Below are 14,832 nucleotides of genomic sequence, written 5' to 3' on the forward strand. Positions count from 1 at the left end.
GTAGTTTCAGGAGAATGAGTTTGAGGATATTATGTATATGTGTACTCATTTTATGAAACAATTTTAGAAGCTAAAGAATGAGGATATTACATATATATAGAGAGAGAAATACGTGTTTATTTTATAAAAAAAAAGCAATTATTAAATTTTCTTTAGTAAATTGACACCTGAAACAATGTGGTATTATTCCTTAACCTTTCTTTCTTATGGAGTAATACTTCATTAAATTCATTAGTAAGAAGTCACTTACATATTGTGTTCATTTAGTTTAGCCTTGGAAAGTATATAAACCATGATGGAAAGTGAAAGAATTTTCCTGTGGCTCTGTTCATTCTACAAGTACCATCAAACAACTCAAAAATAAGCAATTTGTATAAAAATTTAAAAACATTTCCTTTGAACCCACTTTTGCTTCACAAACTTGCATACTATTTATTTTGGTCTTGTAATTTCTGTAGTGTCTGTATTATTTAAAACTGAGCGCCAATCTGACTTGATCTGAACATTGGAGTTTGGAGTATAAGTAGCAACAGATTGGAAATGACGATCTAAATTTTAATCCTACATGATTTATTCAGTTAACTCGTCTATATAGAGCTATTCATTCATAATTTGAGTAATAATAATCACACTGTTCAAACCTTAAGTAATTGTGGATTTAAAAAACAAATGTAGTAAGACAATACAGGAAATGTTAAAGAATACATTTCTAAGAAATTTTAGGTATAAGAAGACAATAGACATAATTATAATGATTTTAAATATTTATTGATGGAGAGGACACAAAAGTAACCAAATCAGGGATGAAAGAGAAATCATATGTTCAGATCTTATTAAAATGGTAAAACAAACAAACAAAAACTTGCTGTTATAATTTCATAATAATGTATTTTATAATTTAGATAAAATAAACATTCTTTGAATATTAGTACTTATCACAATGAACACTAAAAGCAGGGCATCAAGACCCCTTATAAACAAAGGGGACAGTTATGTGGTAAAGTATGAAAGAGTGTTTTTAGTGGTAAACTTAATACGATATATATGCACACATGATTTTCATCGATGCATAACTAAAACATATCATGCAAGGTTGCATCAACAAAAGTTAGATAGTTCTTTTTAAAAGTATGTTTTATTTCAGGTAAACACCTTCATTATATAAAAGCCTGCCTTCATTTTTATAATTCACAACTATTTAATTAGAATAACTTTTCATTTTCACCTCATTGAGAGACTCTTTTTCAAGTGAATATTACTTCAACTTTATGTTTATTACTTCAAGGAAAAGAAGCAAGAGTGAAGACTAAATTGGATTTGAGGTTTGCTGTTAGAAACAACCTTCCCAGAATTTAGTATAGAAAACCTCAGGAAGATGTGGGAATTGCAGTATGTTGAATGGTGGTCCCTTGGCTGCAATAGCTTTATAGTGCTGCACTTTAACCAGTTGTGCCACCAGGGAGGGCCCTCAATTTTATTTTTAAATTGAGCTAACATTGATTTACAAAATTGTATATTATTCAGAGGTGTGACACCACACTTCTCAACAAGGAGACCCTAGTGCTCCACGGTGATCTATTGGTCCCTGCCTCTCTTAGGTCTCCTTGTTCACTCTCTTCCTCTGTGACCATCATATTCTGAAGGTTTGTTAGTGGTTTTGTTTTCTCTGATCCTTTGTTTTATACCTCTATATGCCACATTAAGTGACAGAGTCAGGTATTTGGAGCCCATTTTTTTTTTTAAAGATTTTATTTATTTGTAACTGGGGTAAAGGTCAGAGGTATAGGGGTGGTGAGAGGATCACCAGAGATAGAGTGGGGAACCAAACAAGCAGATGTATGAAGTATACTGCTGAGGGGAGCAGCAGGTGGTCAGGAGAGGTCTGCTGGGCCACAGGGATCACTTCAGGGGCAGGTGGGGATCAAACTCACACAGAAGTGGCTTTAGCTTTTTAGTGTTGTGCTTTAACCCCCTATGGCACCAGATAGGGACCCATGGAGCCCAATTATTTTTTAAGTCAATTTGCTAATGCATATGAACTTCACTGAGTTCTCCATGTGAATCTTTTCTTAATTCCAGAAATTGTTAAGATCTGATTATTCTAGTTATAATGGCAGCATAGGTGTGGAAATTCTAGTAAATATCATTGATTTATTTTATTATATAAATCTCTATTAATTAAGGCTTAATTATCATCAAAAGATTAACTAAAGGTATTTATTATAATCTATCCTTATTTGTAAAAGGTTCTGCTAATAGCAGCTATTTTTGTTTCTTCATTGTTATGTCTTTAGTTCTCTTTGTCTCCTAGTGAATCTAGAATGTATTATGTAAAAGGAACAAAACGTAAAATTTGCAGCAAATAAACATGCTAGGAGGTAAGAGAAATACTGAATAATAATTAAAAGATAAAATCAAGATATGTACAGGATATTGCATGAAAAAAATCTGAATTATGAAGACTGGATCCAGTGGAAGTATTTGCTGGCATATAAATACATCAAGGCCAAAAATGCATCACAAAGTAGTTGGAATGATTCACATTTTTAATAGTTATGTTACATTATCCCCATCTAAAAAATAACTTACAAAAAAAGACAATGTTTAGCAAACATACACACAGCCAATTTCTTGCATTGGCTTTCCGTTGACTATGTTATGACTGTAAAACTTAGGTAATCATTTGAATTTTCCATGTTTCACTTTATATTCTTATGATGAATTAATATTCCCAATGTCTCATTCATGTTTAAAAATTAAGATTCTAAATCAATATAAATAGACTATAGAGACACCTCAAATATATTCAATAAAACTAGCAATACAGGCTTTCCTACAACTTGAACAAAATAACTGAAAACAAAAATGAATATATTCAGACAACAGTGTGTTAATATTACTCCATTTGGATTGTTATACTCTATTTAAACTCCATGATATAGATATATCAAGTCTAATTCACTTGGAATAGTGTTGAAAATGCGTTTAAAAAATTATGGCTGTGATTATCTTATTTCTCAACCCAACCTACTATGAATGTCAGTGTCATTCAAAGTCTGCAAGTGTTTTCATATCATATATTAAATGTAAGTATTGATATGTACATTCTCTGATTGGAGAAAGGAGATTATTAAAGTAAGAATAGTGCATATGGGACTTTACTTAGTATAAGCAGGAAGACTGATTAAATGCTTTAAATTGCACATAGTGTTCATGCTGCTTATGTTAAGAAAACTAAAACTTGGATGAAATTGGAATAAGTTTTGGGAAAAAAAAGCAAACTTTCTCACTTAGATTCAAAAGCCCATAATCTTTGTCTCTGAGCAATTCTGGTAGAAAGGAGGAGAGATGTCATAAGTTGAATGTATGGGCTGTGGAATTCGATAAACCTGGGCTTGAATCTAGCAATAGTATGAACTTATGGTGGAATCTTGCATTCTATATGAAAATCATTGGTTCTAAATTCCCTGATAAATGGGTGATACTAGTTCTTACATTAAAACTATGACCATAGATTAAATTGAATTTCACATGTAATGTGCTAAAACTAGTGATATATGGAAAGCATTGTTTGTTTGTTTGTTTTGTTGTTGTTTGTTTTTTTTTTTTGTTTTTTTTTTTAAAGATTTATTTATTTATTTGTACAGAACTGGGGTACAGGCCAGAGATGCGGAGGGTGAGAGAATTCACCAGAGACAGAGCGGGGAGCAGAACAGGCAGATCGACAAAGTACACTGCTGAGGGGAGCAGCGGGCGGGTCAGGAGAGGTCTGCCACGCCATGTGGTCGCCTCCGGGGCAGGCGGGAATCGAACTCATGAGGAAGTGGCTTTAGATTCTCAGTGCTGTGCTTTAACCCGCTGCACCACCAGGGAGGGCCTGTTGTTGTTTGTTTTTTAAGATTTATTTATTCTTGGTGCAAGGGAGGTAAGAAGATTCACCAGAGACAGAGTGGGGAGCACAACAGGCAAACTTATGAAGTATACTCCTGAGGGGAGCAACCTGTGAGACAGGAGAGGTCTGCTGCACCATGTGGGTCACCTCCCTGGCCGGGGATCTAACATGCACTGAGTTGGTTGTGGTCAGCTTTCCTTCGTAGGACTGTGCCTTTACCCATGACACCACACCACCGGGGAGAGCCCGGAAATTATTACTATTATAACCATTCCAGATCATGCTTTTAAGCCCATTTAAATAGAAATGATCTGTGCTGAATGTTTAAGTGTAAATATCCAATAGGTCAACATGAACAAAATGATCATTTTCTTAAATAATATGTCATGGGTTAATGTTTATTCAACTCACCTTAGTCTAGAACTAATTTAAGCATGCCCTTTGAATTTTTTCTTCTTTTCTTCATTTATCGATACATACAAACATAGTCTTCCACCATATTTATATCCTCCCTTCACTTCAATATCTTTTTCTCCCTTGGTTTGCCTGTCTTCTGTCTGAGTAACATTACTGAGCTTGAATTTCTTCCCTTTAAGATCATGTTCTACTATTTTTCCTTTTCCCACCCCCCCTTCATTTAAAAAAAATCCCTTTTTATATTCTGGACACCTTCTCATTTAAAAATCTGTCCACATCAATCCTGTCTAAAACACAATAAACTTTTCCTTGATCTTTAACTTTCTTTATCTTCTGATCAATTTTTCTAACTTCTCAACTCAATTTTAGTTTCTAAAAAGAATAACATTGTTCATTGTAGGTAATTCACTTTTTCTCACATTTACTTTCTCAACCCCATTCCATTTCCTGTGCTCTCAAATCTGCAGAAACACCTCTGACAAAAAAACACCAAGGATGCATGAAATAGCACTTCCAATGAATAATTTTATCTTATTGTATCTCATTCTTCCAGGCATTGATTCTGTATTCCCAAATATTCTCTATTTTGTGACCCCTGGGTTCTCTTTCAATTCTATGTATTCATGGGCTTTGCTTTTATTTTCTTACTCCTTAGCTGTCAGTGCCAATTAGAATTTGTGGTGTTTCTCAGAGAGTACACACTGCCTCATGCCCAACATTGTTCTAAGTCAGCATGTATAATTATACTGTACATACTTCTCAAATTTTGGTCTTTACATCGTGTTAATCTTGAGAAATATGATCACTCACTCCTAGGATGACTCCATATGGATACCCCACACACATCTAACATTGGGTATTTAAAGTTTCTTTTATTTTTTTTAAGTTTTATTTATTTATGCACACAAGAAGTAGAGTACAGGTCTTAGGTACAAGGGGTGGGAAAATTCATCAGGGACAGAGTAGGGAGCAGAACAGGCAGATGTACTGGAGTACAGTGCTGAGGGGAGCAGTGGCAAGGCAGGAGAGGTCTGCCACGCCATGTGGTCACCTCCCTGACCGGAAATTGAACTCACGTTGCAGTGGTTGGGGATCGCTTCATATTACTGTGCTTTAACCCGTTGTACCACTGTGGGGGAGGAGGGTCCTAAAGTTTATTTTCTTTTGTGCTTTACAACTTCAAGTGCTTTTATAGTTAATGAATTCTTATATACTCATTTGATCAAATTTATAAATGTTTGCAATCTTTACTCCCACATTCATATAATTACTAAATACTAATAATTTATCATAAGTATCTATCAATATTTCTCTCTATTTTGTCCCTATTACAATGGCTCTGGTTTAATCTCTTAATCTTTTTCACTGTATTATTGCAGTAACCTCTGTCTAAATTTTCTGTTTATATTTATCCCCTACATATGTATCATTATGTGCTAGCGTCAATACATTCACTAGAAAATGCCACTTCTACTGTCAGTACTCTCCATGGTCTTCCTGTAATTTACAATAGTGGTCTTCAAAATTTGTTTTAAATGTTGTAGATTTTCAAAGAGAAATTGCGCAGAGTTCATTATAGGAAGTTATATTTTTAGGAATTTAAATTTTAAATCATAATTTTGTTTATGGAAAAACAATGCATGTGTGTGTGAGCCAGAGGTATGGGAAGTGATAGGATTCACCAGAGACAGAGTGGGGAGCAGAACAGTCAGATTGACTGAAATACACTGCTGAGGGGAGCAGTGGGCAAGACAGAAGATATCTGATGTGCCATGTGGGTCAGCTTGCTTGCTAGGGGTAGAACTCATGTGTTAGTGATGATAACACTGAGACTTAACTCCTGGGCCACCTTGAGACCCTGGAAAAGTAATTGTTAAGTGTGATAAAGTCCAATACCCTTTACTGTATCCCTCTCTTCCTACAAAACAATTTTGTACTGTATCCCTCTCTTCCTACCAAACAATTTTGTATCTTCATTTGTTGTGTCTGACATGAACTCTCTGAGGTGAGAAGGGTGAGGTTATATTTCACATTTATGGATATGACACTAAGTTTGAGGAAAGAATGAGTTATTCAAAAGTGTCTGAAAATTTGGATTATTTTAATAATATAAATGTGCCAAGACTTAAAAACCACATTATATAGTAAGAAAAACAGAAATACAACAATACAATAAATGATGAGTTAAAGTAAATATAAAGCAATAATGAAACCGACAAAAGAATAGTAAAAATAGCATATGAAAAAATACCTGTAAATGGTTGTAGAAACAAAATGATTGGAGGCCCCGGGCCTCCCTGGTGACACAGAGGTTAAAGTCTCAGCACTAAGAAGCTATACACAGCCACTGCAGCAGTGGTTCAGAGCCCAGCTAGGGAGCTGGCAACCAATACGGCCCATAGACCTCTCCTGTCTTGCCCACTGCTCCCCTCAGCAATATATTTCAGTAGATCTGCCTTTTCTTTTCCCCACTCTTTCTCTGATGGATCCTCCCACTCCCAGCATCACTGGCCTAGAGTCCTATTCTTGTATGCATGAATAAATAAAAAGAAGTAAATACTAAAAAAAAAAAAAAAAAGTTGGAGGAACAAAATTATAGATAGAAAAAGAAATCCAAGTCAGTTAAGGGACAGAATTAGTATGGGTTGATTCAAGGTGTCATGAATAGCCACTTGTGGCATAAGAAGAATTTGTATGGAGATAATAAAAATGAGGTTATGGGAAAGAAAGACTTATTTAAGTCTTAGGTGAAAGAAGCTAGGTTAAGAATTGTTTGAGAAAATGTTATACTAATAAGTGTGGGCTTTATATAGATTAGAAATCACAGTTTGGGTGAATGTGACCAGCAGTAGAACTAAGACTTTAACAAGAACACGTAGAACACTACTTAAACATCTTAGGAAGGAAATTAGTGCAGTCCTCTGGCACAAAGACTGAGATAAATTGCAGATAAAAATCACATAAAAGTTTGCATTTGGGCAAAATGTATGGATTATACTTATCATTCAATGTAAGGAATGGAAAGACATGGATGGGAATGCATGAGTTTGGCTAACCATAAGTTGTGCCCAAAGACTCTCTAAGAAATGAACTGAGAACAGGTTTCAGGCCAGGGCATAAAGACTTTGGAACTAGTGATAGGAGGTTAGTAGTTGAAGTCACAGAACCACTAGGAACCATTAGTGAAAAGAAGACTAAGAGTAAACACCTAGAAATGATAATGAAGTTCATAAAGAAAATCCTGATAGGACAATACCATGAATATGTAAACAGAAGTGTCTAATCATTGACTTCAGACAAAAGAGGTGAAAAAAGAGGGTGTGTTAAATGTGTTAAATATTGTTAAATGTTACAGAAAGGAGAAGTGATTAAGGACTATAGAAACCTAACTTTATATTAGATCCTAAATAAACCTTCTTTATACATGTCATGTCTTTTATGATAATCTCACTATGATTTCTGAGTGGCATACAGTCCTATTAACCTTTCCTCATCTTGATTTACTCAGGAATTGCTTCCTTTCAATCTGTCAATGAATTGTTCTAAACAAAGCACTATCAAAATGGTTAATGGTGCTTTACTTCTCTCAATCCATCTACAGATGAAAACCATTATTAAACAGTCATCACTGATAGTTAATATAAATGAAGTAGGAAACTTTCACAAAGCATTACATCCTTTTAATCCTTTCATTCATTTTATGTAAGAAAATATAAAAATAGTATATATAAAATATAGTGTTTATGTTCATGTATAGGTGGGAAAGAATGGTGTTGGTCTCAGTATTTTCAAAGTCACTGGTGTTTGATTCTTTATTTATCAAAATCCTATGAGAATAAAACTCCATGAAATTAGGGATACTATTTTTGCATTTAATGCATCACTTGATACATAGTGCTAACCGATTATTGTTTAAATAATTACATAAATGAGGTACCGGAAGCAAAGCACATCATACAAAAAGATAGGTGAAGGATTAAAAGGACAGGTATTGCCTTGGAGAATAAGGCATAGATGGATATTTTAATATCTTCAGCTATTAAATAATTAAAATTAAACATTCATTTAAAAACTTATTAATTCTAACTTCTAATTTATATTCTTATTGGATAATTCAATTTGTGCCTGACTGATATCTTATCTTTGTACTATTTATGAAATTTTGTTTTGCTAACTAATAAAATTATTTCAAGAAGTTCATTTAAAACTTCTCTTGAAGCAAATGTTTAAGGACTTCAAGCTTTACTATTATATCAAAATAAATGCCAGAATATCTATTCATACTTTCACAGTTTCATAAAAATTAATTCAAATATATTTCTATTTGGAACAGTACATCTATATAAATATAAACTGTTCACTGATTCTCAGAGGATCTTGATAGGATCTTAATATTTCCATTTTTTTCAGTATCCTGTATAATTTCAATTTTAGCACTATCATATTCACCATCATCATTATCATATTCACTACCTTTAGTGACATCAATGCCATGAACAAAGTGTCTCCTATGTGACAATCCAAATATTAATGTGTTATACACACATGCATACACATACATGCATGTGCAGTTTATAACATGTTGTATGTGTGACTCATACATTGCACATATTACATGTTATATGTATGTATGTGCATGTGTGTATGTATATCACATTGTAACAGATCTATTGATATTGTAGTTTCTCAGCTATTATACGTAGTCTTTTGGAGAATAAGATGATTATATTGATACAATTATTATATGAGAAAAACAAAATTGTAAACTTTATTCTCTGCCTTAAATACATTCAAAACCCCACTGACATAAAATATTACTATTGCAGTAAGGGAGGATACCAACTTCACTGTGTATTAATTTTCTAAACTTAACATAACAAAATATCACAGATTGAATAAACTTAAATAACAGAATTTATTACCTTAACAGTTCAAGATGTCATCAAGTTTGGTTATTTCTAAGGACTATGACAGATAATATTTTTCCATGTGCAGCTTTTGGTAGTTTTCTGGCAGTCTTTTGCATTCTTTGGCCTGTAAACACATCAGTTACACCTCTGATCCACAATCTGTGTTTTTCCATGTATACATATTTGTCTCCAAAATCCTATTTTTGTAAGTAGACTAATCACATTGTATTAAACACACATTCTACTTAAACACAAAAATTATTCAACCTACAAACTGATTTTTTTGTGATTTCTCAAAATTGGCAGATTCGGAAAGGGTATCTATGGTATTTTAAGCTGGTGTTCTATGGCTTTCAGGCAAGTCACTAAAAGTGGAGTTTGTTTGGGACCATGCAGAGTTTCTGAGAAATTAGTATTATATCGGTAGACAAAATGAGCAAAATAAACAAATAAAATAAATTTTAATAAATAATAAAGAAGTGATTCATTATCCTATTATACAAAAATGTATGAAAGCTAGAACAAAAAAAAGCTTTATTTGATTGTAGTATTGTCAAAATAAGGAGTGGATAGTATGCTGGATCATGGAAATAATATACAGAGAATTGCATGTGCTGGTTTCATTTCTCAAATTTATACTTTAAAGCCTACCAACTACATCATCCTAAGTTTTTATCTTACCATGATATATTACAAAGTATTGTGATCTGCTGCTGGGTAACTCTAATACATAGTTCTAATGTGATTAAGCTTACATTTATTACACTGTTACAGACATTTTTAAAAGATTAATTTTATTTATTTATGCACACAAGAGCTGATGTATAGGCCAGAGGTGTGAAGGTGAGAGGATTCACCAGAGGAAGAGTAGGGAGCAGAACAGGCAGATTGACTGACTGAAATACTCTGCTAAGGGGAGCAGCAGGCAAGACTGGAGAGGTCTTCTGTGCCCTTTGTGGGTGGGTTAGCACCCTGGCAAGGGATAAACTATTACTGCAGTGCTGCAGTGGCTGCCAGTAACTTCATATGCTGAGACTTAACCTCTTTTGCCACCAATGAGACCCTACCCTATATAGTCATTTTTAGTATAGACTGAGTTAAGATTCTCTTCCTATGATATCCTTCAAGATATCATATTTGTCTGTCTGATATATTCTGTCCATCTGTCTGCCGCAGTCTTCTGTTTTCTGATAGATAATTACTTCAAAATTCCAAGTTAAAATTATATTGGGTGGTAAGTAACAATCATTGTATCAGATACTAGTAATGTTGATAACGATAAGAGCATTGTTTTACATAGTGCCTTATTCTATTGCGGATACTATAATTATCACAGATTTAGTGGCTTCTGAACAACAGGAATGTATTTCTCAAAGTTGGGAATGTGAAAGTGTAAGGTCAATATGGTTAAGTGAGCGTACTTTTCCATGTTACAAACTTCTTATTTCATTCTCAAATAGTAGAAGGAAGTAGAAAGCTCTATGGTAGAAGTAGAAAGCTCTTTTAGGACACTATTTGTATTCATGACAGCAGAGTCCTCAAAACCTAATAATTTCCCTGAGTCCCCACTTTCTGATACCATTTCCTTACAGTTTCTAAAATTAGTATATGAATCAGGAAGACCAAAGTAAATGTTCAGACCATAATGGATAGTAGCATTAATAGTAACCCATGTCTTCTTGAATCCTGAAAGTTGTCTACACCTGCAGCTAATATCAGAGTATCTGATATAAATATATATATATATTTTTTTTAAATTATGCATTTATGCATATAAGAACTGGGATGCAGGTTAGAGGTGCAAAGGATAAGGAGATTCACCAGGGACAAATGGGAAGCAGAACAGGCAAAGTTACTGAAATACATTATTGAGTGGAGCAGGGCCAGACAGAAGAGGTCCGCTGCACCATATGTGGGTCAGCTTCCTGGCCTGGGAATGAAGTGCTGCTGCAGTGACTGCTGACAGCTGTGGCTTAACCCCTTGCACTACTGGGATGTCCTCATTTGGGTGTCTGTTATTTGACTATCTTAAGATGCAGGTTTTGTCTGATACAACATGTAAAGCCATGGGACAATTCTACCAAAGACAGTTTATTGTTTAGAAGTTACTTTTGTAGTATTTAAAATCTTATGCAGGGCCCTCCTGGTGGCGCAATGGGTTGCAGTGCAGCAATGCAAGTTAGCTGAAGCCGCTTCAATGCAATTTTGATCCCTAGCCCTGGAGGTGATCCACATGGTGTGACAGACCTCTCTTGACCCGCCCACTGCTCCCCTCAGCAGCGTACTTCATTGATCTGCCTGTTCTGCTCCCCACTCTGTCTCTGGTGAATCATCTCACTGCCCCTGCATCTCTGGCCTGCATCTCTGGCCTGTATCCCAGTTCTGTATACATAAATAAATAAATCTTAAAAAAAAAAATCTCATGTATCCACATGCCTAGGCTTTTCTTGTTGATAATCACTTTTACTAAAAATATAATCTACCAGCCTTACACCATAGAAAATAATATATAAAATAGAAGAAAAGTTTCAGATGCGAGCTTTGTCAATAAAGGTGTTTTAACTTGCATATAATCTGCTTTTGAAATACAAGGAACTGCAAGAAAATCTCTCTTCTGAGTAAGAAAATGTCTTTTTGTAAATAAAAGCAATTTACAAAAATTAACAGAATTCTACTTATTTTCATTTATAAATATTCTGTGATTGGTTAATTAGATCAATAGAATGAAGTCTAGCAATCAACAGAAACCCTAAAACAATTTAGAGTCTCTTAGACTCTTTAAAGAAAATTCAATAAGCATTTGGAAAAAAAAAAATCAATGAAGAGTTTTAAATGCTTCTTTTCTGATTTTCCACAGGGCCCAAGTTTTCTTTCTGAGGCCTTTTTCCACAAACGTGGAACAAACATTGAAGAGATCGATCCTTTTTTCAACCTTCATGAAACTATTACCAAGGTAAGAGAAGAATGCATTAATAAGTAGGGTAGAAAACTTTTGTTTATATTTTATATTGGTCCATGAGTAAAAAAATAAATAAATAAATAAATCCTGCCAAGTTGATAGAATATATTAGAAAGGATTTATTACCATTTGTTATTTCACTAAGGAGTAAAGATAAAATACAACTCACTCAGGATTATACAGACCAATAGCTGATATTTTATATTCAAAATCAGTCTTTAATAATTCAATTTTTTTCTTTAATATGAATTTAAGTTTGTGGAAGAGCCTCATATGTATCCCTTCAATTTAGAATGAGAGCAGTATAAAATGGTACTTTCGGTCTCTGTATTTTCAAAGTTTTCTTTCAATATTTAAGGTTGGTGACTATAGTAATTTTCAGAAATAGTTGCTTTTTTTTTTCTTTTTAAGATTTATTTATTTGTAATACAGAAGTGGGGTACAGGCCAGAGGCTCAGGGCCGGTGGGAGGCTTCACTAGAAACAGAGTGGGGAGCAGAACAGGCAAATTGACGAAGTACACTGCTGAGGAGAGCAGTGGGCGGGTCAGGAGAGGTCTGCCACACCTTTGGCAGTTTCTTAGTGCTGTGCTTTAACCTGCTACGCCACCAGGGAGGGCCAAAAAATAGTTGCTTTTTAAAAGACACTGTTAGACTGTATTTATAGCCAGTGTTTTTACTCTAAGATGGTTACACTGATATTTTTAATGTATAATACTGTGAGTTAATAGTATGGAGATTAAATTTTATAGTTTGGAGAAATTAATGCTATGACATCATATGATTTTTTTCTTTTAATAACTATCTGTTTAACCTTTTATATACTGCATGATAATAGAAATTGTAAAGCATATTGGAATTTTACTATTTAATAATGCATATTTATTTATACTTACTTGAAAGATCGAGCCTTTTTTTAATATTAGTGAAATTTTACAAGGCTGATTTTCTTCTTAAGAGAGGAAATGTGGGGTTCTCCCTGGTGGCCTAACAGGTTAAAGCACTGCATTATGAAACCCTCCCAAGCCACTGCAGCACGAGTTAGATCCCTGGCCAGGGAGCTGACCCACATGGTGTGGCAGACCTCTTCTGACCTGCCCGCTGCTCCCCTCAGCAGTGCTCTTTGTCAATCTGCCTGTTCTGTTCCCCACTCTGAGGATTAACTCTGGTGAATCCTCTCACCCATCACACCTCTGGCCTGTATCCCAGTTCTGCAAGCATAAATAAATAAATCTTAAAAAGAAAAAAAAAAAAAAAGGAGGAAATGTGGGCCCTCCCTGGTGGTGCAGTGGGTTTGGACGCAGCACTGCTAGCTGGCTGCCTCTGCTTCAGTGCGAGTTCGATCCCCTGCCCAGAGGTGCTCCACATGGCACGGCAGACCTCTTTCCTGTTTCCCCAGCTGCTCCCCTCAGTGTACTTTGTTGATCTGCCTGTTCTGTTCCCACTCTGTCTCTGATGAAGCCTGTCACTGCCCCCTGTACCTCTGGCTTGTACCCCAGTTCTGTATGAATAAATAAATAAACCTTAAAAAAGAAAGAAAGAAAGAGGCAATGTGCTATAATGGAGTGAATTTAATGAGTGGCAATAGAATGAGCTCAAATGCAAAGACTAAAAATCTGAACATTTAAGGTCTCTGTGAATTTATTTTTACTGAATTGTTTGAATAAGGGGAATTTGAATTTTATTTTACATAAAAGTTTTAAGTTCAAAACATCTAAATTATAAATACATTTATAATGTATTCATTTCCAGTCTACTAGAATTATTTAATTTTAGTTTTTAGTTCATTATTATTATTTAAACATTAAGTTTAAGTGGTCACCCAGATGACTCCTTAGTATCCAAAATCTTATCTGTATTCCAAATAATGGATGGTAAAAGGGAGATGAAGTAAGAGAAAAGAAATATTCATTATCTGTATGTAGTTGTAATTATGTGTCTATTTGAAAAAGTACTTCTATAGCTACTTGGGTTTGTATGAGTTAGTGTATGTGCATGTGTATATATTATATAATATATAATAAAATTTATTTCATGAGGACTTGAAATCTTGAAAGTATTTTAAGTATAGTTATTTTATTTATATATTTTCATCATTTTTATTTTGTACAATGTACTTAACTTTTAATTATTTCTAAACAAGCGCTAGAATATTTTAGGACTATGAGAGAGCTTTCCTTTCTTTGTTCTGCTTCTGGATTAGAATAATCAAAGATTTTGTAGAGCAATTTACATCATGTTAACATCAGATATATAATTAAATAAAGGTTTCTGAGCTCATAAAATCACCAATCACAGACAATTCAGTAATCTTAATTTTAGACGTATAGACACATACTGCTTTCTGTTGCATGAGTTCTTCACTATAATACAACTTCTGAGAGCAGCTTGGGTAAGGAAGCAAGTAAGGAAGCAGAGAACATTGTCTGAAAATATATGTGAGATTCATTCTTACTGTGAAATCCACAGAAAATAAAAACCATCAAAGAGAAGATAAAAACATGCACAGATATTGATTAGTATATATTCCATAGGTGTTTCCATATATATTTCATGTGAGATGTCCATCAGATGGATATTGTGAAAAAGTCTATACTGGAAAAAAATAAGACGTGTTTAAGAAAAGTAAGAAGAAAGTGTCCTTACTTTTCTGACC

The 14,832-nt window shown here is 34.1% G+C and overlaps 1 protein-coding gene across 1 annotated transcript in view; it reads left to right on the forward strand.

Moving 5' to 3' along the window:
* Positions 1-14,832, forward strand: part of NAALADL2 (N-acetylated alpha-linked acidic dipeptidase-like 2) — an 880,510-nt gene that overhangs the window by 726,477 nt on the left and 139,201 nt on the right. The window contains exon 11 of the mRNA XM_004674978.1: positions 12,077-12,172. Within this exon, the coding sequence (XP_004675035.1) occupies positions 12,077-12,172 (96 nt within the window). The remainder of the gene's footprint in view (positions 1-12,076; positions 12,173-14,832) is intronic.

Source organism: Condylura cristata, unplaced genomic scaffold, assembly GCF_000260355.1.
Source record: "Condylura cristata isolate star-nosed mole 26May11 unplaced genomic scaffold, ConCri1.0 scaffold00003, whole genome shotgun sequence".
Taxonomy (NCBI): domain Eukaryota; kingdom Metazoa; phylum Chordata; class Mammalia; order Eulipotyphla; family Talpidae; genus Condylura; species Condylura cristata.